At 56.1% G+C, this 21,259-nt stretch overlaps 3 protein-coding genes across 8 annotated transcripts; all 3 read left to right on the top strand.

Annotated features, from left to right (window-relative positions):
* The first annotated feature begins 296 nt into the window (after positions 1 to 296).
* On the top strand, positions 297 to 2,912 carry LOC134148747 (cysteine-rich tail protein 1-like). Its single transcript, XM_062591210.1, has 2 exons — positions 297 to 370; positions 1,028 to 2,912. The coding sequence occupies exon 2, from the start codon at positions 1,118 to 1,120 to the stop codon at positions 1,514 to 1,516; it is 399 nt and encodes a 132-aa protein (XP_062447194.1). The 5' UTR covers positions 297 to 370; positions 1,028 to 1,117; the 3' UTR covers positions 1,517 to 2,912.
* On the top strand, positions 2,266 to 10,342 carry RNF224 (ring finger protein 224). 6 transcript variants are annotated; one of them, XM_062591203.1, is made up of 3 exons: positions 2,266 to 2,924; positions 5,322 to 5,357; positions 9,218 to 10,342. In XM_062591203.1, the coding sequence occupies exons 1-3, from the start codon at positions 2,266 to 2,268 to the stop codon at positions 9,723 to 9,725; spliced, it is 1,203 nt and encodes a 400-aa protein (XP_062447187.1). In that variant the 3' UTR covers positions 9,726 to 10,342. The 6 variants fall into 6 exon arrangements, with proteins under 6 accessions (XP_062447187.1, XP_062447189.1, XP_062447190.1 ...); XM_062591207.1 differs by lacking the exon at positions 2,266 to 2,924 and adding an exon at positions 7,258 to 7,390 and having other exon boundaries at positions 5,296 to 5,357; XM_062591205.1 differs by lacking the exon at positions 5,322 to 5,357.
* Positions 10,343 to 16,168: 5,826 nt separating this feature from the next.
* Positions 16,169 to 18,414, top strand: LRRC26 (leucine rich repeat containing 26). The gene is made up of 2 exons (XM_062591229.1): positions 16,169 to 17,004; positions 17,998 to 18,414. The coding sequence occupies exons 1-2, from the start codon at positions 16,461 to 16,463 to the stop codon at positions 18,255 to 18,257; spliced, it is 804 nt and encodes a 267-aa protein (XP_062447213.1). The 5' UTR covers positions 16,169 to 16,460; the 3' UTR covers positions 18,258 to 18,414.
* The last annotated feature ends 2,845 nt before the right edge of the window (positions 18,415 to 21,259 follow it).

Below are 21,259 nucleotides of genomic sequence, written 5' to 3' on the forward strand. Positions count from 1 at the left end.
TGTGCCCATGCCCACGCCAGTGCCCAGTACCAGGGCTGGTGCCTATGCCTGTGCTGGTACGGTGCTAGTGCTCATGCTGGTGCTGGTGCTAGTGTCTGTGCCAGTACCATTGTCGGTGGCTGTGCTGGTGTCCATGCCCGGGCCCATGCCCGTGCTGGTGCCCATGCCAGCGCCCAGCGCTACTGCGGGTGCCGGTGTCCGTGCGGGTGGTGGGGCGCGGCGCGGGAGCGCGGCCGGGGCGGCCCCGCCCGGGGCGGGCCGTGCCGTGCCGCGCCGTGCCGCGCCGTGCCGTGCCGTGCCGTGCCGTGCCGCGGAGGAAGCGCAGCCCGCGGGCAGAGGTGCCGCCCGCAGCCGGCCGGAGCGCGGCTCGGTGAGTGCCGGGGCCGGCCCCGCTGCTCCCTCTTCCCGGGCACTTCCCTGCCTGCCTGGGACCCCTCGCTGCCTCCCTCGGTCGCCTTCTCTGCCGCTTTGCCTGCCCCGTCCCGGTCCCGTCCCAGCCTGCCTTGCTTCCCCCTCTCTCCCTGCTCTCCTTCTCCTTCTCCCCTTTGCCTGCCCGTCCGCCTTCCTTTCCACCTGCTTGCCCCTGCTCTGTCCCTTCATGGCCCCTGCCTGCCCTTTACCCCCAGCCCCTTCCTCCCCCATCTCTCCCCAGCATCTGCTCCTCCTTTCTCAGAAACCTGGCACTCTCCATAAACTCTTACCACACCCCATTGCCCTATCTGCACTCTGCCTCCCACCCAGGACCCCCTCCTTCAGCCCAGCACCCTGTCTGCCCCTGTGTCCTCTCCCTCCTCCCTTTTTTGCTCTGCCGTCTCTGCTCTCAGACCACATATCTGAAATGTCCGGTCATGCATCGGGGACTCATGGGACTAATAGGGACGGGTGAACAAAGTTCTGTACCTTGTTCCCAACCTTGGGGTCCCTTCCCCAGTGTCATGGGAACAGCCACTGACACTGATGCCCTACAGCACTTTGGAACTGGCAGATCCCCCTTGTGTCCTGAGTTAAAGAGGTCTTTCTTTTGTAGGTGGTGGGAGGTGAGAGGCAGCCTCCTGGCAGCTCTGCAGCTGCCAGCCAGGACACATATGCTGACAAGAAATCAGGAGGAGCAGGGGACATGGATCGTGGTGTCACCCTCGAGAACCCCTATGCCAGTGTAGACATCCCACAGGCCCAGTTTCAGCACAGCTTCATCACTCGGTACCTGCAGGATGAGCCCTCTTCGCTCACCGTGATTGCCAACCCTGCCACCGTGCCCACATATAGCTTGGAGGATCAGGTGAACCATGCCAACGTGGCCAGCTGGAACAGTCAGACCATTTCCACTGAGAAGTCCTGGTCTCGGCCATATAACCCTTATGCCAGCCTGAAGATGCTCAATGGGACATCCCCTGACTCCTTCTACACAGTCAGTTTGGACAAACCATCCAAGAGCCATGAGCACGAGGTGGGTGGGGGAAACTGCTGCTGTAAGTACTGCCCCTGCTGCAGAAAGTGCTGCTGTGTCATCTGCTAAAGGACCTGGCTGCGAGCTCTGGATCTGCCAACCTCGGTCAGTGCCATGCAGCCCCATACGGCCCTGGCTGCGCAGCCTGGACTTCCTGGTGGGCAGGGCTGGGAGGACAGCGGAGCTGTCCCTGTTTCCCACCAAAGCTGGCAGCTTGGAGATAGCATCAATTCAACTCCACTGTTGGCTTTCACCCATGAGCAACGCAGCCACATATACCAGTGATGGGCACCTACCAGGTCCTGAGAGCCCAGTGTGGTGTAGCTGGCAAGAAATACAAGACACCCCCCCCCCCCCCGGCCGCCCCACCAAGGTCTGGGTGCCCTGAGGATGGTGTGTACTGATACAGACGTCCACCAAGAAAAGCTTACCCTGGGACTAGGGCAGCATGTTTGAGCCTGTGAACCTGCCATCCTTGGCCATGGCTGCCAGTCCAGCCTTGCAGGGAAACCTGCAATTCTGAAGAAGGCTCAGGATTTGTCTGCACCCCAAAAGGTAAGACTGGATGATGTCGACGACGTGCATGTGGCAGAGATAGCTGGAGAAGGCAGGCAGCATTGCTGCTTCAGAGTGGGGGCAAAGAGTCAGGCCATGGCTGGGACTTTCTGGATCTCAAACTGTGGCTGGGCCCAGGCTGGGCCGGGGATCCCCACCTCCTCAGAGCCAAAGGGTCACTCCCACACAGTATCATGGAGATGCTGTAAAGCCCTGCACCAAGCAGCTCTGAATGGATACCACTTCTCTTTGCCACGCTGCCCATGGGACAGAGGGAAAGAGACATGAAGGACAGGCAGACAAAGTGTGGCAGAGTGCCAGGCACTGCTCCAGGGCAACACCTGACAGCATGGGTTCAGATGTCTAAAGTCCAGGAGCTAGGAAACTGCCGGCCCACCTCATTTCCTCATCCTGGGCTCACCAGGCTTGGTGGAGTGCTCAGTGGCAGCACATTCTCCCACATTGGTCTCTATTTGGGCTCTGAGCCTGGTTGGACTTGGCCCCAGTACTGTCCAGGCACCCAGCACCAGAGGTGGAGTAGTATCGGGGCATCCCCCTTCAAGCAGTTCCCAAAACATATTCCCAGTGTGAATTTTCTGCAACAACTGGGTGAGAAAAAAGGCAAGCATGGAGCCCACTTGCCTCTCTGCAGCTTGCTGGGGCAGCCTCTGACTTCATTTTCGGCTGAAGTTGGCATGCCAGATCTGGAACAAGCAGGCCGTTGTCCTTGTGGAGCAGCTCGTCCCACGGCTGGCTGGTTGTGCTGCGAGGTGATAGTCTGCGTAAGCAAATGCGTCTGCTGCTGGAACTGCCTCTGTCTTCAGGCCAGCAGTCAGGACAGGGGCTTGGAAAGAATGTGTGTGTTAGCAGATGACTTCAGTGCACTACAAATAAAATTACAGACATCTCCCTCCCTGCCAAGGTATGCCTCTTCCCTCCACCCTGTTTTTTCTGGGTTCCTTATGTTACTGCTTGCTTTTTCAGGCAGGCTGTGCCTGGTCCCAAGTGGGGCCCAGGGCTGTGTAAGGACAGTGCAGGATGGAGCACAGCCCTCTCCTCCTCCCAAAACCAGGGGGCAGGACACTTAACTGTTTCACTGCTGACCACAGCAGCAGAAACGGCCAGCTGAGCTCTTAATCTTGCTGCTGCCCATTGCCCCTGCTGCTAGCTTGTCTCCCACTGCCTCCATCACCAAGGCATTTCCAATATAACTCCAGCCTGACTGGGGATACTGGTTGGTGTAAGGCTAGATTGTGCAAGGTTGGACGTCTGTCTCTTGGAAAGAGAAAGCCCAACTTTGCAGAGGTATGAGGAAGGGGTAGGTTCCTGGCAGGGTCAACTGGGTGCTGGGGTGGGAGTGTTTTTGAGGAACTGCCCAAGGTTGCTGAGACCCACCTGGAACCCACCACCACTGGCAGCCCTGTGGCTCTGCTTTGCCCTTTGCAGTGCTTCTGGGTGGCAAGGGTTTGGCAGAGGTGCTGAGTTTGGCTGCCAGTCTCTCCCTCTGCCCAGACCCCCTCCCTTGCCAGCATAGCCTTTGCCTGTGGTTGGTGGAGAGGGTGGTGCTGCTTGCAGGAAGATGTTGGCAGGGACACAGCCCTGTGCAACCTCATCCTAGCACAAGGAGCTCTGTTGTTCAGCCTGCCTGGACTGCTGTCAGTGCTAACATGGAAACCAGGAAGATCCACCCCTTATTTGTTTTCCCCACTGCCCTGTCCTTGATGCCAGGCTTTCCCTGCTGCAGAGCCCACCTACATCGTGGCTGAGCTCTTCTGGGCAGGGAGTTGGTGTCACAGGCACCATGGGTGCTTGGCTAAAATGCACTGCCCACAGAGTTGGCTTGGCATCCCTAAGGTTCAGCATGCTCTGTGAGGGCAGATATGGTTCCCAGGGGCTGGCTGGAAGCAGAAGAGCATCATGCATAGCACTTTCAGCACAGCCCTTGGGCTGGCAGGTTCTGCTTCACCAGGGGGGGGTTGGGTGGCTCTGCTCTGCCCCCATGACATGGCCGAGGGAAGAGAGGATGTGGTAGCCTGGCCCAGGCAAAGTGCTGGCAGGACGCAGCATATGCTGGCAGCCTGGTACATGTCACCACTGCCCTTCGCTCTGCTTAACCTTGAGGTGACGGCAAACAAGCTAGAAGAGGCTGCACAGAGCACTCCCCACCAATCACCTGGGCAATAATTAAGCTGAAGCCAGCAGAAAACATGGAGAGGAACAGCGGTGGGCAGAGAGCAGAGTGCCAGAGGGCTGAATACTGCCATCCACATGGAGGCCCCAGGTCTCAGCATGGATGTGCATGACTTTGAGTGACATGGAGAGCAGCAGGCACCTGTCTGCACAGTGTGTAGCTTCAGCTTACTGGCTGCATGCATCCAGGTTCTGTGGGTGTTCCCTGGATATGGTTTGCGTTCACCGAGGCTTGGGTGTGTGGAGGTTTGTGCTGGATGACTAGTATCTCCTACGTGCATTAAGTGGGGGTGGTGATGCATAGCCCAAGGAGAGCCTAGCCCATCTGGCCAGACCTTTGCACTCTCCTGATGGCGCCTGCTCCTTGTCCCACTGTGTTCAAGGTCTCTGCAGCTCTTGGGGCTGGATTTAAGCTACACCTTAGGAAGAAGATAGGGAAGTGTCTGGCTTTGACCCTTCCTCCTTTTTCCACTAGTGCTTGTGGCCACTGCTCTTTCCAGATATATCCTTCCCTGTACCCAGATTAGGGGTTTTCTCAGGTAAACCCTGCAGTAGGGCACAGGGAGCAAAGCCAGGGCTGAAGGCTTGTGTCAAGCAGTGTGCTCCTTAGTGCCATCCTGCATGGCTTAGCTGATGTGTAGTCCAATCCCTTGTCACCAAATGGCTCCCCCACAGGTTTCCCACCTGTAGCTCTGGGGAAGCCAAAGCCTTTGTGTGCTGTGCACAACTACAGTAACCAGCCTCCAAGGGACAGAGCATGTCTGCAGGCTCTTAGTCCTGCAAGGAGGTGGGCTGGCATGGAAGAACCCAGTACAGCATGTGTGCAACAGGCAGACGTGGCTAAAGTTGCCTGGGTGCGTGAGCCCTGGATGGGATATAGCACCCAGGCATTGCAGAGGCATGGCCACCCAGGTGGGCCAGGGACATGATGAGCCGAGTGTGTATGTGAGGGGTAGGGGGTTTGGTAAGCCCTGGAATGGGATAAAAGGGCTGAAAGAGATCTGTGTGTTTGGGAATGTTTCTGTATGTTTCTATGTGGATTGTCCCTGGGCAGGGACATACGTATACCTGGATGTGCGCACAGCTGAGACTGTCCCTCTCCCCTGGGCCTGATTTCCTATGGCCAAAGGAGACTGATGTCTGCCTGCCAGGAACCCTGGGGCAGGTGAGTCAGGCCAGGGTGGCCTTGGCACTGCAGTTCTTTGGAAGGGAGAGTAACTTCTCACCAGCTTTGGAACATGCAGGGAACCAGACATCCCTGGGCACATAGGTTTTGGACAGAGCGCACTGTAACCAGGGAGGAGTTGGAGTGGTGCCTATCGAGGTGCCCAGCTCTCCCCTGTCTGCTGGCATGGACTATGCTGCCACTCACATCCCCCAAGTATGCATGGGAAATAGCTGCTGCTAGGCTGCATGAGGCTCTCCAAGCTGCCTTTTTACCAGTCTGGGAGCAATAGGCAGCTGGGGAGGCACCACCAGGAGCTGGAAGAAGAGGTAAATCTCTCCAGCACTGTGTATGTATATATGCTTGTGTGTGTGTGCGTGTGTGTGTGTGGCTGCATGCCTGCATGGCTTCACATGCACCTATGTGCCAGTCTCTGGGCACACATCAAGGGCAAGACAGTAGTGTATGCACGTACATGGCTTTCTGCATGCAGGTGCACATGCCTTTCTGTTTGCACAGCCCAGCAACTGCGTATCAACAATGTACATGCGCGTGTGTGCAGGCAAGCGTGGCAACATGCCAAATGGCTGTTGGCAGGGAGAAGGGGGGGAACTGGTCTTAAACATTCATTAACTCCACAGAGCAAGCTGAGAAACACCGATCCCAGCTTGGCCTTGCCCTCAGATGTCAGGGCACAGCAAGAATCCCAGTCAGCTGGTTCCTGCTCCACCCAGGGCACAAGCGACTACCCCCACCTCGGCCAGCTGGTTCAGTAGAAACTAGCCTGCCCGAGGTTCCCAGCACAGCCCTGCCTCGAACTTACTGCCTTTCAAGTGCTGGACAATGCCCAGTTGAGCGAGGAGAGCGCAAAGTCCTGCCACCGGGTAGGACAGGACACATGCATTGGGAGCCCACCCAATGCTTGCAGCCTGGGCCAGCAGAGCTTTGCATCCAGCCCAGAGGGGTGATGAAAAGCCTGTATCACAAGAGCCATAGGTGTCGAGCTGTTCTGGGGCAGGAAGAGGACACACCTGTAGGATGGCAAGCTATGGGACTGGCCTGAGCAGTGCCAGGGCATCGTGGTGCCGAGGGGGGGAATGAGATATAGCTTTATTGCTTAGGAAGTGCCAGCATGCCCTGCACATCCAGGAAGGACAGGCACTTCCCTGCCTCATGCGGGACTCTCTGGTAGTATGGGAGGAGCTTGGGAGACCTGGGCAGCCTGGGGAAAGCTTGTGACCTGGAGGCTGCTGTGCTGCCAGGTCTACTGCCTTGTTCCTAAGCACAGGGTGAGTGAGCTGAGTCTTTCCACAAAGCTCCCGTTCCCAGAGTCCAGTGACCCTGTAAGGCTCCATCTCCAATTCAAAAAACCTGTTTCTTGCTGCCAAGAAGTGCTGGAAATGTGGCCCGAGGGTGGCCTAAATGTTTGGCAAGCAGGCAGCAAAGGATAGCACTGCCTGGCTCTCTGCCTGCGTCACTGCCTGCTCGTGGCTGGAGCAAGGGCTGCTGCCCTCTCCTGCTCCCACACAGAAATGCTGCTAGTTGTTCCCAGCCTGGCAGCCCTGCCCTGATTCCATGTGGGTTTTTTTGCCCAGGATCGTGAGTCAGGCTGGGTTCAGGGGCTTCCTCCGCACATCCCTCCTTGCAGAGGGTGCAGCTTCCTGCTGAACCAGGGGCTGTGCAAGGGGGGCTGGCAGCTGCAGGGATGGAGCTTGGCATTGTTGGCACCTCCCCTAGGTCATGCATAAGCATAAACCTTGAAGGTCTAATCTGTGGGGGGGGGGGAGGGATGCCAGGTCCTTCCCCAGCTATGCCTAGTGATCAACATCATCCCACTATCACCCAGAGCTGAGGACCAGGGGTTGATTAACCGCTTTCTCTCCCATATGCCCCATGCTAGTGTTGCTCCAGGGTAGAGGAGACCAAGGATACCCTGGGACCAACCCAAAGAGTAAAGTACAGGACTGAGCAGAATGCAGCCTGAGAGAGCAAAGCGAGGTGCTAACAGCCACATGGAAAAGCCTGGACTCCAGGTACTCAACGTGAGAGCCTGTAGCCTCTGCTGGAAGAGCAAGGGCAGGTCTCAGTGATGTTCTGCTAGATGTCTCTGCCTCTGCTCCCAGCCCACACACTAACTGCAGGCACCAGGCACTCTCCAAGCAACTGCCGCTAGCGTGAAGCTCGTGTCCTGCTGTGTCTCTCAGCTCCTGTGACAAGCAAGGCTATGAAGGGCACAGGGGAGCTGGGACACCTCTGAGGTGCTGCAGTCTTACAACTCAGACTTCTCAGCATCTGTCCAGTTCAGCCTTCCTCCACAACCTACTCACCACAGGTCACAGCAGTCACCTACAGACACGGGACAGAGCCTATCCTGCTGCACTGCCCCACATGTGAGCACTGCCAGCTTGGACCCACAGGCTAGGAAAGACTGGAATCTCAGTGTCCCTGCACCTGTGCCAGCACCTGCCCCAGCACCAGCCCCTCTGTATCACCCTTACTCCTTGCCCAGTCTCCCTAGGCTGGGCCCCCTGCACTACCCATCACCTTCCAGTTGCACCCCCCCTGCCCCCAGCAGCCTGGACCACCTGGAATGGTGTGAGCCTTGTGTGCCCAGGAGCAGCTTTGTTGGCAAGTCATGGGAAGTCACTGCTGTCCAGCATCTTCCTGGATGTGCCCTGCTGCTGGCAGGTGGCTGGAGAATGTGGAGGACTGTGCTGCTGAAGTACAGCTGATTTTCATGACCTTTCCACATGTGGGTGAAGCCCAGGGCTCCTCAGCCTCATGCAGTGGGTTTATTCCACTGGTTAATGCGCTGTACGCTCCCAGGGAAGCAGTAAGGGAGCGATAGCTTAGATTTCGGAGGGCTTTGTTATCTGGGTGCTTGTAACCTGATCACATAGGCTTGGCCTCCCAGTTGCAGATCCGATAGCACACTTGTCCCTGAAAGGTGAGCCTCTTCCCATTGCCAGAGCCACTAGAAGCCACCTGGACCTGACTGGGGAGCTGTTCACAGCTCAGGCCCCTGATGCTCTTTGTGGGACCACCACAGCTCCCTGGGACATTGCAGCCTTTTTGCCACCTAACCTGAGACTCTGGAGGGAGAAGAGCACCTCAGAAAAGGTAGGGATGGGAGGACTTGGGAGGAAGTGGTGCCTGCGTACACCAAAATGCTTGATGGCATGGTATAGAGGGAGTTGGGTCCTGGAGGGCTATGGGAGAGAGTCTAAAACATGCTGGCAGGTATCAGACCCACCCTTCACAAGAGGCTGGATCCCTCAATTCACCTCCACCAGCTTGTGTGGCTGTCCCCCTGCCATTGACATCCATGCTGGAGTGGCCTGGCACAGCCTGGGCAGGGGAGAAGCAGAGCTGTGGCACAGCGTGGCCCACCAGGAGTTACTCCCCAGCTCAGATGGCTGAGCTGCTGCCTGCTACAGGGGGGTTCTCATGGACCTAGGGCCCATGCAGGCCTCCAAGCAGGTGACCAAGATCTGACCAGTAGCTGTTCATCTGCATTTACTCCTGGGAGCAGGAGGGCCATTTGGCAGAGCTCCCAGCAGGGATGCTGGGAAAATGCATCCTCTTATGGCTGCAGGGGAAACTCTAGGACCCACTGTAGCAGCAGGGTCCTGCTTTTACATGTAGGACCAGACATGGAGCAGCCTGGGATGTGCTGGGTGGGGAGCTTGCCCAGACAGCCCCAGGAACCTGCCATGCAGTGCTGGTGTCTCTGTCTCTCCCACACCTCAGATACATCCTGGTCCTCTCAGAGGTAGCATCCATCCTTCTGGCCTTCTCCATGCCCAGATGCCCTCCCTAGCTGCTGGGCTGATGGCCTCCTCTCAAATTCCTCTCCCCAGCATGTCCCAGGCTCGTGGAAGCACCTGTGTAGAGGACACAGGGCCAGGCACCAAGGCCCACTCCCGTACCCCGAGCCGAGGCAGCCACAGGATTGACTGCATCATCTGCTACTCCTCCTACGACCTGTGCAGCCGGTTACCGCGCCGGCTATACTGCGGCCATACCTTCTGCCAGGCCTGCCTCAAACGCCTCGACGCCATCGCCAATGAACAGCGTTGGATTCCCTGCCCGCAGTGCCGCCAAAACACGCCCACACCGCGTGGTGGAGTGGCAATGCTTGACCTGGACCTGGCCACTTTCCTTGCTGTTAAGGCTGACAAGGAGCATCCCCGGGTGGCTGTCAGGCCAGAGCCTGACTTGGCCACTAAAGGGTCATGCAAAGAGAAGGTGGTCACCCAGCAGCCGTCAGGGCTGTGCCAAGACCCACTGCCCCAGGCACCATTCCCCCAAAGTGGCTGCTGCCAGCAATGCCTTTGCTGTGGGGTAACAGCTGCCTTTGAGAGCTGAGCAGGCTCTTGGCAGGCTGGCACTGCTGCAGACAGTGGAAGGATGGTGCAGCCCAGTGGCACATGGACTAGCAGGGCAGGCAGCAGCTCTGCACAGCTCAGCAGATGGAGCTAGGGCTTCCTGTGCCCAGCATGCTGCAGACAGTCAAGCTCCTATGGTGCTGCCTTGGCCCTTTTTGAGGACTAGCCACCCCTTGAAAGCAACTCAGCCCCAGCCACGTGGGGATCCACACATGGACAGTAACTGAGGGGTTGTTCCTGGGTCCCAGCAGCTCATAAGGGGCCTCAGCTTCTACAGAGCTCATTGCCTACCCTGTCGGGATTTGGAGTTCAACGGAAGGTGGGATGAGGATACTCTCACCCCTTGATCCTACCCACCCACCCCTCCGATAGCTCTGAAATCTGGTCCAGTCATCAGAGGTGTCCCCTGGAGTCTGGCCCAGGACTTGCTCATGCCTGGCTTCTCCATGCATGCCACGCCACAGCAGGGACACCTCAGCCAAGTGTCCTATCAGGCAGGGTACAAGGGGAGCCTGGCACAACACAGCAAAGCAGAGATGCTTTGGAGAGTATGTCTGATACCCCCAAACTTCATGTCTATTAAACAACTCTCTGTTAGCACTGCTGTGCTGCATGTGTTGGTCCTATTTGTTGGCAAGCCTCATGTTAACCTGGGGTAAGTCCTTCTGCCTGGTGCAGGAAGATGAAGCGCTCTGCCCTGCCAGATACTTTCTCTTTTTCACTTGCTGTTTGCCATTTGCATTAGAAATCTAGGTGTTGGGGTAACTGGACAGTTAAGAGTGAGGATGACACACTCAGCCCTGGTGTCCAGTTCTGGGCTCCCCAGTACAAGAGAGACATGGAGCTACTGGAGAGAGTCCAGTGTAGGGCTACGAAGATGATCAGAGGGCTGGAGCACCTTCCCTATGAGGAATGGCTGTGAGAGCTGGGACTCTTTAGCCTGGGGAAGAGCAGACTGAGGGGGGATCTTATCAATATGTACAAGTACCTCAAGGGAGGGTGTCAAGGGGATGTGAACAAACTCTTTTCAGTTGTCCCATGTGACAGGACAAGAGGCAATACACAGAAATTGAAGCACAGGAAGTTCTGCCTGAACGTGAGGGGGGATTTCTTCACTGTAAGAGTGACAGAGCACTGGAACAGGTTGCCCAGAGAGGTTGTGGAGTCTCCTTCTCTGGAGATCTTCAAGGCCTGCCTGGCTGCAACCTTGTCTAACATTCTCTAGGTGACCCTGCTGAGCAGGAAGGTTGGACTAGATGATCTCTGGAGGTCCCTTCCAACCTTACCGATTCTATGATTCTAGGGGGCCAGTAGCAAGGAGGCTTTTGCCATGACACAGCTCTATCTCTTGAGATTTATCTGGCTGTCACTTGCTTTGCTCAGATCTGGAAGGGCCATCCAAAGTGAGCTCCTGACCAGCCCCATGCTCTGCTGCTCATGCTGATTTTAGTCATGCTGCCTAAAATTCTTCTCATCTCCCTGCTTGCATGCACATACATAGCCTGTACATAAACCCCAACACTGTTTCCATGTCTAGCCTGTCAGTACAGTGTTCCCTGCCTGAGTCCAAACGAGGGGCTGCAACAACAGCCTGAACAGGAGGGTCTGGATTGCATTAGAGACAAAACTGAGAGGTCTGGGGCACACTGGAGTGGTAATAAAGTTATTAGGGAGGGCTAAAGAGACTGAAGGTTGCCTGTGCAGCTCTTGTGGTCCTTCCTCAGAGTCCATTTTCTGCTTCCTTTTCCCATGTGGTTTATGAGCTCTAACAATATCCCAGCTTCAAGCATTGCTGGTTAGTCCATAGGTTTCGGTAGAGGACCTCAGTCTGTGCTTCCATGGAGCTAGCAGTGATTTCACGTCCCCCTCCTGGTGCTCTGCTGTCCATTGCACTGGCCATCAGCTCAGCTCCCATGCCATGTACAGCACCCATGTTGCGTACAATGCCTGTTCACAATTCTGCCACATGGTGTCACTTGCCTTAAAAATGTCAGCGTCCTGAGATCTGCTCAGCATGGAGACCCTCTGGCAACAGGAGCAGGCACTGCAGGAATGGTGCTGCATGAGATGCCCAAGTCAGGCAGGACTGGACAGAGGTGAGGGTTCCCAGCGGGACAGCAGAAACATGGTGTGGTTCAGAGACTGTAAGCCTGCTGCACCTCAGTCCCATTCTGTATTTACATGCTCAGCTGAGTCCTTTGGTGACCACCAATAATCCAGCTGTGCGAGAGACCGTTGCTTTTTGCAAGATCTGAATGGTTAGCCTTATTCCCCCCGGGGATGCTCTTGAATGGGCCCAGATGCATCTTTGAGAGCATCTGTTTTGCACCATGGGTCCACCACTGACTGTGTGATGCTGTTAACCTCTCTGGCCTCAGGGTGTGAGTTCCTGCGAGTGCAGCACCACACCCCAACCTTTTGCCTACCAGTGCTCTCGGGATGGGGGCACAGCAAAGTGCTCTGCTGGGCTCAGTGTACCCAGGCTGACCTGGCTGGGTCCTGCCACTGACAAGTCCCCTCACGCACCGTTTTCCTTTTGCTCTGGATGGGAGTAGCCCAGGCACAGTGGGAGTCAGGGGAGATCCTCAGATCTTCAATTACATGGAACCATTCAAGAAGTCTTCAAGGATGGAATATAAATTGGCCATAGGGTCTTAAAGCTCATCCCCCTCCATCTTTATGTGCCCAGGCTGGCCAGGGGCTCGCTTTCAGCCTTGTACACTCCAGCATAGAGACCTCCTGCCTCCCTACCCATGCAGAACTCCTCTTGAGGACATGCTCTAGAGCAAGAAGCCTCAGAGAAATGTAATAGCGTGTTGGTAAATGTAAATATCAGCTGAGCATGGCAGGCTCCAACTCTCCTGCTCTAAGCAGAGCCTTTAGAAAGGAAGGGGTCTCATCACACTAGGACGCTTGGGTTGTGGGGGAGCTGCCACCCAAGGCTGGAGGGTTTAAGGTCATCGCTAGGTGATTGTTGTCACCTGGCAGGACATGTTTGCTCTGGCCCTCACTGAGATGCTTTGATTTGCAAATACTCCACAGCTGGAAGGTGAAAATTGGCTGGGAATGACCCCATCACTGCTCCAGACATAACTACATACAAAACAGAGCATGTTAGCAGGTCTATGAGCTCATCTGGCACCCTGGGCCTGGCTCTTCAGTGGTGGAGGGTGACAAATGCCCTGGCTCCATGTCCTTGGTCCTGTTTCTTCAACATCATGCCCACCACACCTGCTCCATTGCATCCCTCCAGCCTCTCAACCAAACTAGAAAGCTGTGTGCCTGGCCATGTGTCTCTGCACATGTCCTTGCTGCTCCCATACAGGGGCTGGCCTCTGAAGGAATTTATCTGCCTTTCCATCACATCATTTTCGGAACAACATAGGCATGCTGGCTGGGCACCCTGTGCTCGTTCTCCTCAGCCAGAGCAAGGCTGACTTTGAGCCCTCTGCCTTTGGGGACTGCATCCTCAGTCACCCCAAGGCCTGTCCTTGTGCAGTGCTCCATGTAAGAGATATTAAAGGTGCAGGTCACTGACCTATGCTGTGAACTCAGAGCTCAGGAGCTACAGTACGATATCAAATTGCTCCATGCACTCTGAGACAGCTCCAGCCTGCAGGAACATCGGGAGCTTTCCTTTGCAAATTTGGGCCCCCAAGAACAGTATACCCCAAACTGGGTGATTGGCTTAGACACAGAAAGGCCCCTGAGAGACAGCAGCTCCCCACACAGTCAATGGTGCCCCAGAAGGGTAAGGATACTGACTGGGAGCCCCACAGAGCTGGTGATTCTGAGCCCTGGGCTAGGGGGTTGCAGGCAGTGTCTCTGGGTTGGAGTCCAAACCCATAGGAGGAGGCATCATGATAGAAAAGGACAGCATTGGGCTGTCACTTGCCCTGTGAGCAGCTGGCCTAATGACTACAGACCTTGCTAGGGAACGGGATCTGGGCTCTTTCAGCAGGGTGCCATGTCTCTCTCCCAGGAGAAGGAGGTAGTGACAGGGACCCAGGCAAGAGAGGGACAGTGTCAAGTACTCTGAACTGGCTTTGGAAAGAAGTACTTGGAGACTGGACATCTCTCCTCCGCTCTAATCCAACTTGCTCTTGTACCTGAACCCATCCTTTCACTTCTCAGTACTCCTTGCCTATGGCCCTGGGTTAGTGGCAAGATTGTAGAGCTGAGAAAAGTGTGCAACTAGGTAGGCTGTGAGGGGGACAGCTATGACAAATGCCTGTGTCCTGTGTATTCACCTCTCCAAACCCCAGAGTCACTACCTGTGCGATACGAGGGCACCCAGAAAGGACCATTCAGCCTGTGATGCCAGGGGCCTGTCACTGCTGAGCGCTCACAGTATAAGTGAAGGTGGATAGTGATGGGTACTGCTGGGACATGGGCCCTAAAGGGGTCACGAGATCACAAGTGCACCAGCAGGGTTGGTGGGGTTACAGTGCGGGGTGCCGGGCCTCCTGACCAATTCCAAAACAGCTTGGCAAGGGGGCAAAGCTGTGGCCACACAGCTGTGGCATGTACTACACTGAGTTGTCGGCTGGCTGCAGCCTAGGCATGTGAAACAGAAGCAAGGTCAGGCACAACCAGCAATGGCCCTGCACTTGGCCTGGGGCCACAGCAGGGAATATGCCGTGAATGTTCCTCATCCCGTGAACTGTCAGAGTGAGCAGCAGATTGGCAATGAGGGGGCTAGAAGAGAGAGTTGAGGTGGGTTTGGGGCTTCCTGGGTTCTCTGAGCACAAGAGCTGGAAATCATGCTTTTAATAAGATTTTTTTTCCCCTCAGTACATTCCACTAGATTTCGAAGAGCCAGAGGAAGTGGGCAATGCATCCTGCAAAGAGGAAGAGCATTTGGGGACAGAGGTCCCCTATGATTTGGGTCCCCAAAGAGTCTGCAGCTGCTTGAGGTGCTGGTAGGGTGAGTCAGTGCTACCACTCCACATGGCTGCAGGTTCATGCCCTGCTTCAGGGCAGGGCTGGGCTGGGCTCGAGGATTCTTCTGAATTATTTCCAGATGGGGATTAATGCAGCAAACTGAGTTTGCTGCAGGATAAATAAACAAACCAAAGCTCCTCTAGATGCTATTAATAAACCGGTCTGCCTGCTGCTTCTGCCCCTGATCTGGGCGCACCTCATTTTCAGCCTGGGGTGCAGGTGTACACTCTACCTTGCTGCCCTTTGAGTGCTTTTGCTGTGGGGCAGAGATAGAAGGGATTTCCTTTGGGTCATGAATGTCAAGGGATCCCAAATGGCAAAGGGGCTGCGAGAGTGTATTTTGAGGATGGTCTCCCCGCTCCCAGCCACAGCGTTGGACTCTTGGTAGGATAAGGCACTTTCAGCTGACCCTCCCCTCAAGTCTTCTGTGTCTTGCTGATGGGTAAAATGTCCAGCTACCCACAAGTCTCCAAATAGGCATCGAGCAGGCTTTTGTAGGGCTACAGGGAGAGCCTGGCTCTGGCTCTGGTGTGGCCAGCAGACTTGAATTTTCCCAGGGAAAGTAAGTGCTGGGATTTGAACCTTCTCCTCATTAGCCTTCTGTTATGGGGTTTCAGCCAGCTTTGAAACCAGAGGGGGTGTAAACAGGGTGGAGTTAGACTTTGAGCCTTCTCATACTGGCACTGCTGTGCCAAGGCAAAGGCAGACTAGAGTCAGGCAGCTACAGCCCCAAATGTTCATGTTTCTCACTTGTTCTCATGTGGTTGCACCGGGGTTGCTCCCTGTGTGCATGCTGACATGTTTTTGTATGTGAGTGTGTGTGAGGGGACAGCCCAAGTCTCCCAGCTCCTTCAGCACAAGATATCTTGGGGCAGTCTGGAGGAGTGGTCAGAGCACCCTGGTCAGCGAGGACACCTGGACGGGCTGGCAGTGGAGTGGGTCAGCAGCCTGTGTCCCATCAGCTCGATCACCCCTGGGGCAGGAGCTCCAGAGGATCCTTCCTGGGATAAGGAGGCTGGTTGATCCAGCAGATTCAGCTCTCCGTCTTTCCTTATGTTGACATGACTTGTGGTCTCCCACTTCTAGGAAACAGAGCCCAAGGTAAGGAGTGAAGTGGGCAGCAGCTCCTAGCAGAGCTCCCCATGAAGGACTTCCTGGGCATGGTTGGGCCAGCACAGGAGATGAGATTAGACCTGTATATAATTTGGCTTAAGCTTTGTCCCATTGCAGCCAGCTAGGGAGGCCCTAGTCCAGCACATTCATGGGGCTGCTATGAGGGGAGTATGGAGACCAAGACATGAGTCTGTTTTCCTTACAGTTCTCCAGCCTGCAGCACACACAAGCAGTTAATCCTGGGCCGTGCAGAGCTGGCTCCTTACCTGGCTGGAATAATGCCTGGCAGGGGGAGGGATGAGGGCACGGCTCTGCACCTTGCCAGGGCAGGCATCACTGCAAAAATATTTGCTAAGAAAAGTGCAGCTCCACCCTCAGGAAAGCTGAGGCCGGACGTGCAGCTGGTTCCAGGTTTGCAGACGAAGGGTGGTGGTGAGCTGTGTTCAGGCAAATGCAAGCAGCTACCAGGAGCATATCGACTTTGGAGCCAAACGCTCTCCGGTACCTCTGCTCTGCACCTCCAGGTCCACCCAAGGGTGCCTGGTAGGGTAGGCCACAGGCTGTGTGTGGCTTGACAAGGTGACGGGCATTAGGAACACACCTTTAGGGGAATCTCAACACTGGAGGTAAGGAGCCCTTGCCATCTCAGAGGGCAGCTATGGGGAACTACAGGGGTCTGGGCACCCTGATTGCCTGCCTGTTCCTCCTGTGCCCGCTGCCCTCACCAGCATGCCCAGCTGCCTGTCATTGCTCTGCGACGGAGGTGGACTGCACCAAACAAGACTTGCACGAGGTGCCACAGAACCTATCGGCCAATACCAGCACTCTGTGGCTTGGCTACAACTTCATCACTGTGCTCCGGCCACACTCCTTCCCCTTCCTGCCGGTGCTGCTGCGACTTAGCCTGCCTCACAACCATCTGGGGATGATCCACAGCCAGGCCCTGGTGGGGCTCACAGTACTGCAGGAGCTGGACCTCAGCAACAACTACCTTACTGTGCTGACCTCAGAAGCCTTCCTACCTCTCATCAGCTTGGTCATGCTCAACCTGGGCAGCAACAGGCTGGGGGAGCTGGAGCCCAGGGTGCTGTACGTCCTGCCTCAACTCCAAGTGCTCCTCCTACACAGCAACCCCTGGGTATGCACCTGCAGCATCCAGCCCCTCTGGCACTGGCTCAGCCACAACAGGGAAAAAATAAAAGGTAAGTGTGCAGAGGGCTCTGTCCTCATCCTTCCTACCCTTTCCAGGTAGGCCAGGCACCTGTGTCAGGCCTGAGGCAGACCCCAGCACCTTGGCAGCCAGCAGCTGTGGGCCCATTTGGGAGCCTATACCTTGGGCACTGCAACATAGTTCACTGCCTGGTGCAGGGTACAGTGACATTCCCCATGCCCTATACCAAGCCATGGAGTCTCTTGTGTCCCCCTGAGTGGCCATGTCCCTGGCTCTGGTCCCGAGTGTCCACTCTCAGGTAGATGGTGTATGGCCCTTGGTCACTAACAAGGATTTTCTGGAGAGCTGAATGGGGCAATGTCCCCACCACTGACATCAGTCCAGTCACAGTAAGGGCAAGAGGCATTGAGTAATGGGCATCTGAGGAGCTAAGAAGAGCCTGCATATCAGGATGGGCATCACCCCTGATTCTGCCATGGCTCACTGCCTTCATTGCCTCACCCCTTCCTCAGTGTCTTCATACCAGTTTGATCCTTCATTTCCTTCTCTTGAGAGCTTTGGTGAGAGACAGCTGTTTCTTGAGGTCTCTCCCTCTGCTGCCATCTGTTTCCATTTGCTGCTGCCTTGAGTGCCTGCCTGCCTTTGCCTGAGCTGGCTGGGGACTTTCTGTGGCATTGCCAGGCTGGCTGCCCACTGCTCCCCATGTACCATTACATCCCATCCTGCTCCAACCCCATTTTCCAGTCTTATCATGCCCTCTTCATCACAGTCCCAACCCCACTATGTCCTCCCACTCCCCAAGCCATGGGATGTAGGAAAGCCCTCCACTCTTCCTGCCCCCAGTCTTTGCACCCTGCCCTGGCATATCTTGGCCCACTTGGCTGCACTGTCTTTATCCATCTGCCCTGGTCTCATCCGTCCCATCCAGATCTGCCATTCTCTGCCCATGACACCCCCCCTCATGCTGTTCCAGATGCCCAGTGTGCCCAGGTACCTGTCCATCAGCACTATTTTTCTCTTCCAGAGAAGAGTCTGCTCTTGTGCAGATTCCCAGAGCAGCTGAACAAGTATCCAATCATGGCCTTCAGGAATGAGTCCTTCAGGCAATGCCAAGAGAACTCACTGCTTGCCCAGGACTACGCCTTTTTTCTGCTCATTGGACCATTCTCTTTCTTGGCCAGCATCTTCCTTTGCATCTTCATGGGCTCCATCACTGTTGTCTGCCACAACCTGCGCAAAGAATCCTACTTCTGGAGGAGACTAACTTTCTGCAGGGTGCACTGAGGCAAGGCAAGCAGGTCCTTGGTAGGCTGCAGTCCATATCCTTCACAGATGCCTACACCCAGCCATTGTAAATGTTTCCAGCTGAACCAGTGAGAGGACATTCTATTCCTGGAATTTGTTTTCTTTCCTTCTCCTACTGTCCCCAGAGTTAGTGCCAAACCAGGATCCTCTGCACCCACTGCTAGGGTAAGCAGCCTCCAGCTTCTCAAAGGAGGCCTCTTAAAGACTTTACTCATAAAACTGTTAAAATTCTCTAAGTGACTCCCTTTTAGTGCAGCCATGGGTAGCAGGGAAGGTCCAGAACGGAGGGGCTCCTATGGGGGGCTGTGGGAAGGAGCAAGATTAGCTGGAGCAGCCAGTGAAGAAGGCCAGACCCATGTGCTACAAAGTCTGCATGAGTTTTGTGCAGAGGAAAAGGCCAATGGGGTTCCTGTCCTCACTGCAGGCACTTAGTGCCTGCAGCCCTCAGTGCTTCCTTGAATGCGTCCGCCCACAAAAAGGGGATAGGAAAGCCCATACTATCATCCCACTGTTATACTGCCACCGGCACTTCCCTGCAGAAATGCTTCTCTCCTGCATTGCCTGGAAATGCTCTGTGAGGATGCTGGACTGGAACCAGCTGGAACTGTGAACAGAAGAGCCAAGATGAAAGAGAAAGATGAAAGCACAAGCAGGGTGAATGGAACATCAGCTACAAAGGAGAAACACCCAAACTGACATGAGCTCTTAAGCACTGCAAGACAGTAAGAACCCCAGTGAGATGACTGCAGCCATCAGCTAACCCCCTTTAGGTCTAGCAGAGCAGCACAGAATGATTCTACGCACAGGAACTGAAGAATAAGCTGGGAGAGGGGTGGAGGAAGTGTGTCCTTTCAAGAGAGACAGAGAGCTGTTGCCAGGGGTTAGACAAACGATCCCATTACAAAAACAAATGAAACCTTGTCTGAGCAGTTGCCTGCATGCATTATTATTTCCAAAAGAAAAAACAAAAACCAACATGGTGTTACAATGCTCAGTTCCCAGTAAGCTCATCCCACGAGGCAGCTCCATGGCAAGGGGTGCAAGGGCTGTGGGGAGAAAAGAAAGCCAGAAGATGTAAGCCCCTTCCACCCTCAACAATTCCTAGAACATTGACAGTCGCTCTGCTGCCACTGTCTGTGTGCTTGACACCTATCCAAAGAGAAATCACATTTCCCCTGGCCTCCTCTCAGCTGTGCTGCTTGGACCTCACTGAGAATACCTGGCCTTCCAAGTCTCTTTGCTAGAGACAATTCATTGGTGAATGACTAACAAGGCATAAGGGTAAGGCCATGTTTCCCCTTCCACTTCCAACAGCTGAAGCTGTGCATTGTACTACACATAGGACAAACCCCAGCTGCTAACTCCTTGCCAAAAGAGAGAAAGGAAGTCCCCCTTCTGACTGGTGTGCCCAAGAGCCCTGTTTGAAGCCTTCAACACTGCACTCCTGCATGTTAACGACCCCAACTACCCACCTGCAGTGCCGGGCTTCCTCCAGGAAGTCTTCCCGTGGGCAGGTAGGGCTCCCGGGCAAAGGGTCTCCCTAGGCAAAGACAGGAAGGGAGACTTGGGGCAAAGGGACGGGCTGGGAAATGATTCACCTCCGTCACCGGGTCTGACAGGGATGAGCCACGAAAGACGGGATGTCAGGCAGAGCCGGGGACCTGCCGGGGACACCCCCTTCGGCCGGGGTGCTCTCGTTCCTTTGGAGGGAGCCTCAACGCTGGCTGGCCTGGCTGGCCGGCTCCGCGAGCATTTCCGATCTCCCGCACCCCAGCTCCAGCCCCTCCCGGCTCTCCCATTCCCGGCCCCCGCAGCGTCACTGGCGCTGGCTGTGCTTGCTCGTGTGGATATGCACACTGTATGCAGCACTTCAAGGTGGACGGGCTGTTTAGGGCTTTAAAAGGCAACCCTGGCTGAGGCCTGGCTCCTCCGAGATTTGCCCTCCCAAAGAAGCTCTGAGCAGCTATCAGTTCCAGACGGATCCAGCCGGCCTCGAGGCGCCCTGGACTGGGAGCGCTGCACAAAAGGCAAGGTGCCAGTTTGTGACCTTTGCCTGGCGCAGAAGCTTCCGGAAGGAGTGAGAAAGCACCTGAACAGCTTTGTTGCTCTTTGGTACGCAGAGGCCGTACTGCTGGTGCTTACCGTCCGCATTGCCACCGGGCGCTCTCTGCTCTAGCGCTGCGGTACCTAATCAAGCAGGTGACACAGCCCCACGTTCAGCAGTGCCCTGCGACGGCTGGCAGAGCGAGCGGGCGCTGTGCCCAAGCATGCTTTGCCCTCACCGACGAGGCCCCGGCCGGCAGGGGAGGGGGCAGGAGCTCCGGCGATGCGCAAGTGCCCCTGCCGGGGACACCGCCGTGCTCCAAAGGCCATCGGAGAAAGCAGAGAAAGCAAGGCCCCAGGCTAAGAGGTCTGTGTCCTGCTCTCGCGGCTGTCCCCGAGGTCGGCCGCGCAGGGAACGGCAGCGGCAGCTGGGGGCCAGCGGCCGTGGAGCTGTGCTGCGCCGGCTGCCCCGGGCAGCCACAGCCAGCTTCTGTGGAGGGGTCCAAGGGCCCCTGCAAGGCAGAGCTGCTGCAGTGCGCCGTGCGTGCCGGCCCTGCGGGGACAGGACCTGGCGCCCGCTCTCCCACTCCTTTTCCCCACGGAGCCTCGCTCTGGAGATGGCCGTGCGGAGACAGCCGTGGCACATCCCAGCGCTGGCACCACGACTCCCCGCCGGGCCGCGTCCCCCCGCCCCGTGCCAACGGACAGCCGCCGGCACCCGCCCTGGCCAGCGCAGCCTGCAAAGTGGGGAAAGCCCCTTTCCTGCCCGAGAGCAAGGCCTGTGTCTCTGCCCCGAGCCTCTCCTTGCACAACAGAAATGCCCCTTCTGGCCTGAGGAGGTTGCCATGGGAGGAAGGTGCTTTATTTTTCCCACAAGCACAGCTTGGCAAGACGCTAAGCGTGGAGTGGCGCCACGGCCAAAGGACGAGCACTGGCTA

The sequence above is a fragment of the Rhea pennata genome, chromosome 18, assembly GCF_028389875.1.
Source record: "Rhea pennata isolate bPtePen1 chromosome 18, bPtePen1.pri, whole genome shotgun sequence".
Lineage (NCBI taxonomy): Eukaryota > Metazoa > Chordata > Aves > Rheiformes > Rheidae > Rhea > Rhea pennata.

What these genes read in the sequence shown, in the direction of transcription:
- LOC134148747 (XM_062591210.1), top strand. Translation starts at nt 1,118, where the DNA reads ATGGATCGTGGTGTCACCCTCGAGAACCCCTATGCCAGTGTAGACATC.
- RNF224 (XM_062591203.1), top strand. Translation starts at nt 2,266, where the DNA reads ATGGGACAGAGGGAAAGAGACATGAAGGACAGGCAGACAAAGTGTGGC. An exon ending in ACATCTCCCTCCCTGCCAAG is followed by an intron (nt 2,925 to 5,321) that starts GTATGCCTCTTC and finishes CTATGGCCAAAG; the next exon opens with GAGACTGATGTCTGCCTGCC. An exon ending in TGCCAGGAACCCTGGGGCAG is followed by an intron (nt 5,358 to 9,217) that starts GTGAGTCAGGCC and finishes TCCTCTCCCCAG; the next exon opens with CATGTCCCAGGCTCGTGGAA.
- LRRC26 (XM_062591229.1), top strand. Translation starts at nt 16,461, where the DNA reads ATGGGGAACTACAGGGGTCTGGGCACCCTGATTGCCTGCCTGTTCCTC. An exon ending in CAACAGGGAAAAAATAAAAG is followed by an intron (nt 17,005 to 17,997) that starts GTAAGTGTGCAG and finishes TTTCTCTTCCAG; the next exon opens with AGAAGAGTCTGCTCTTGTGC.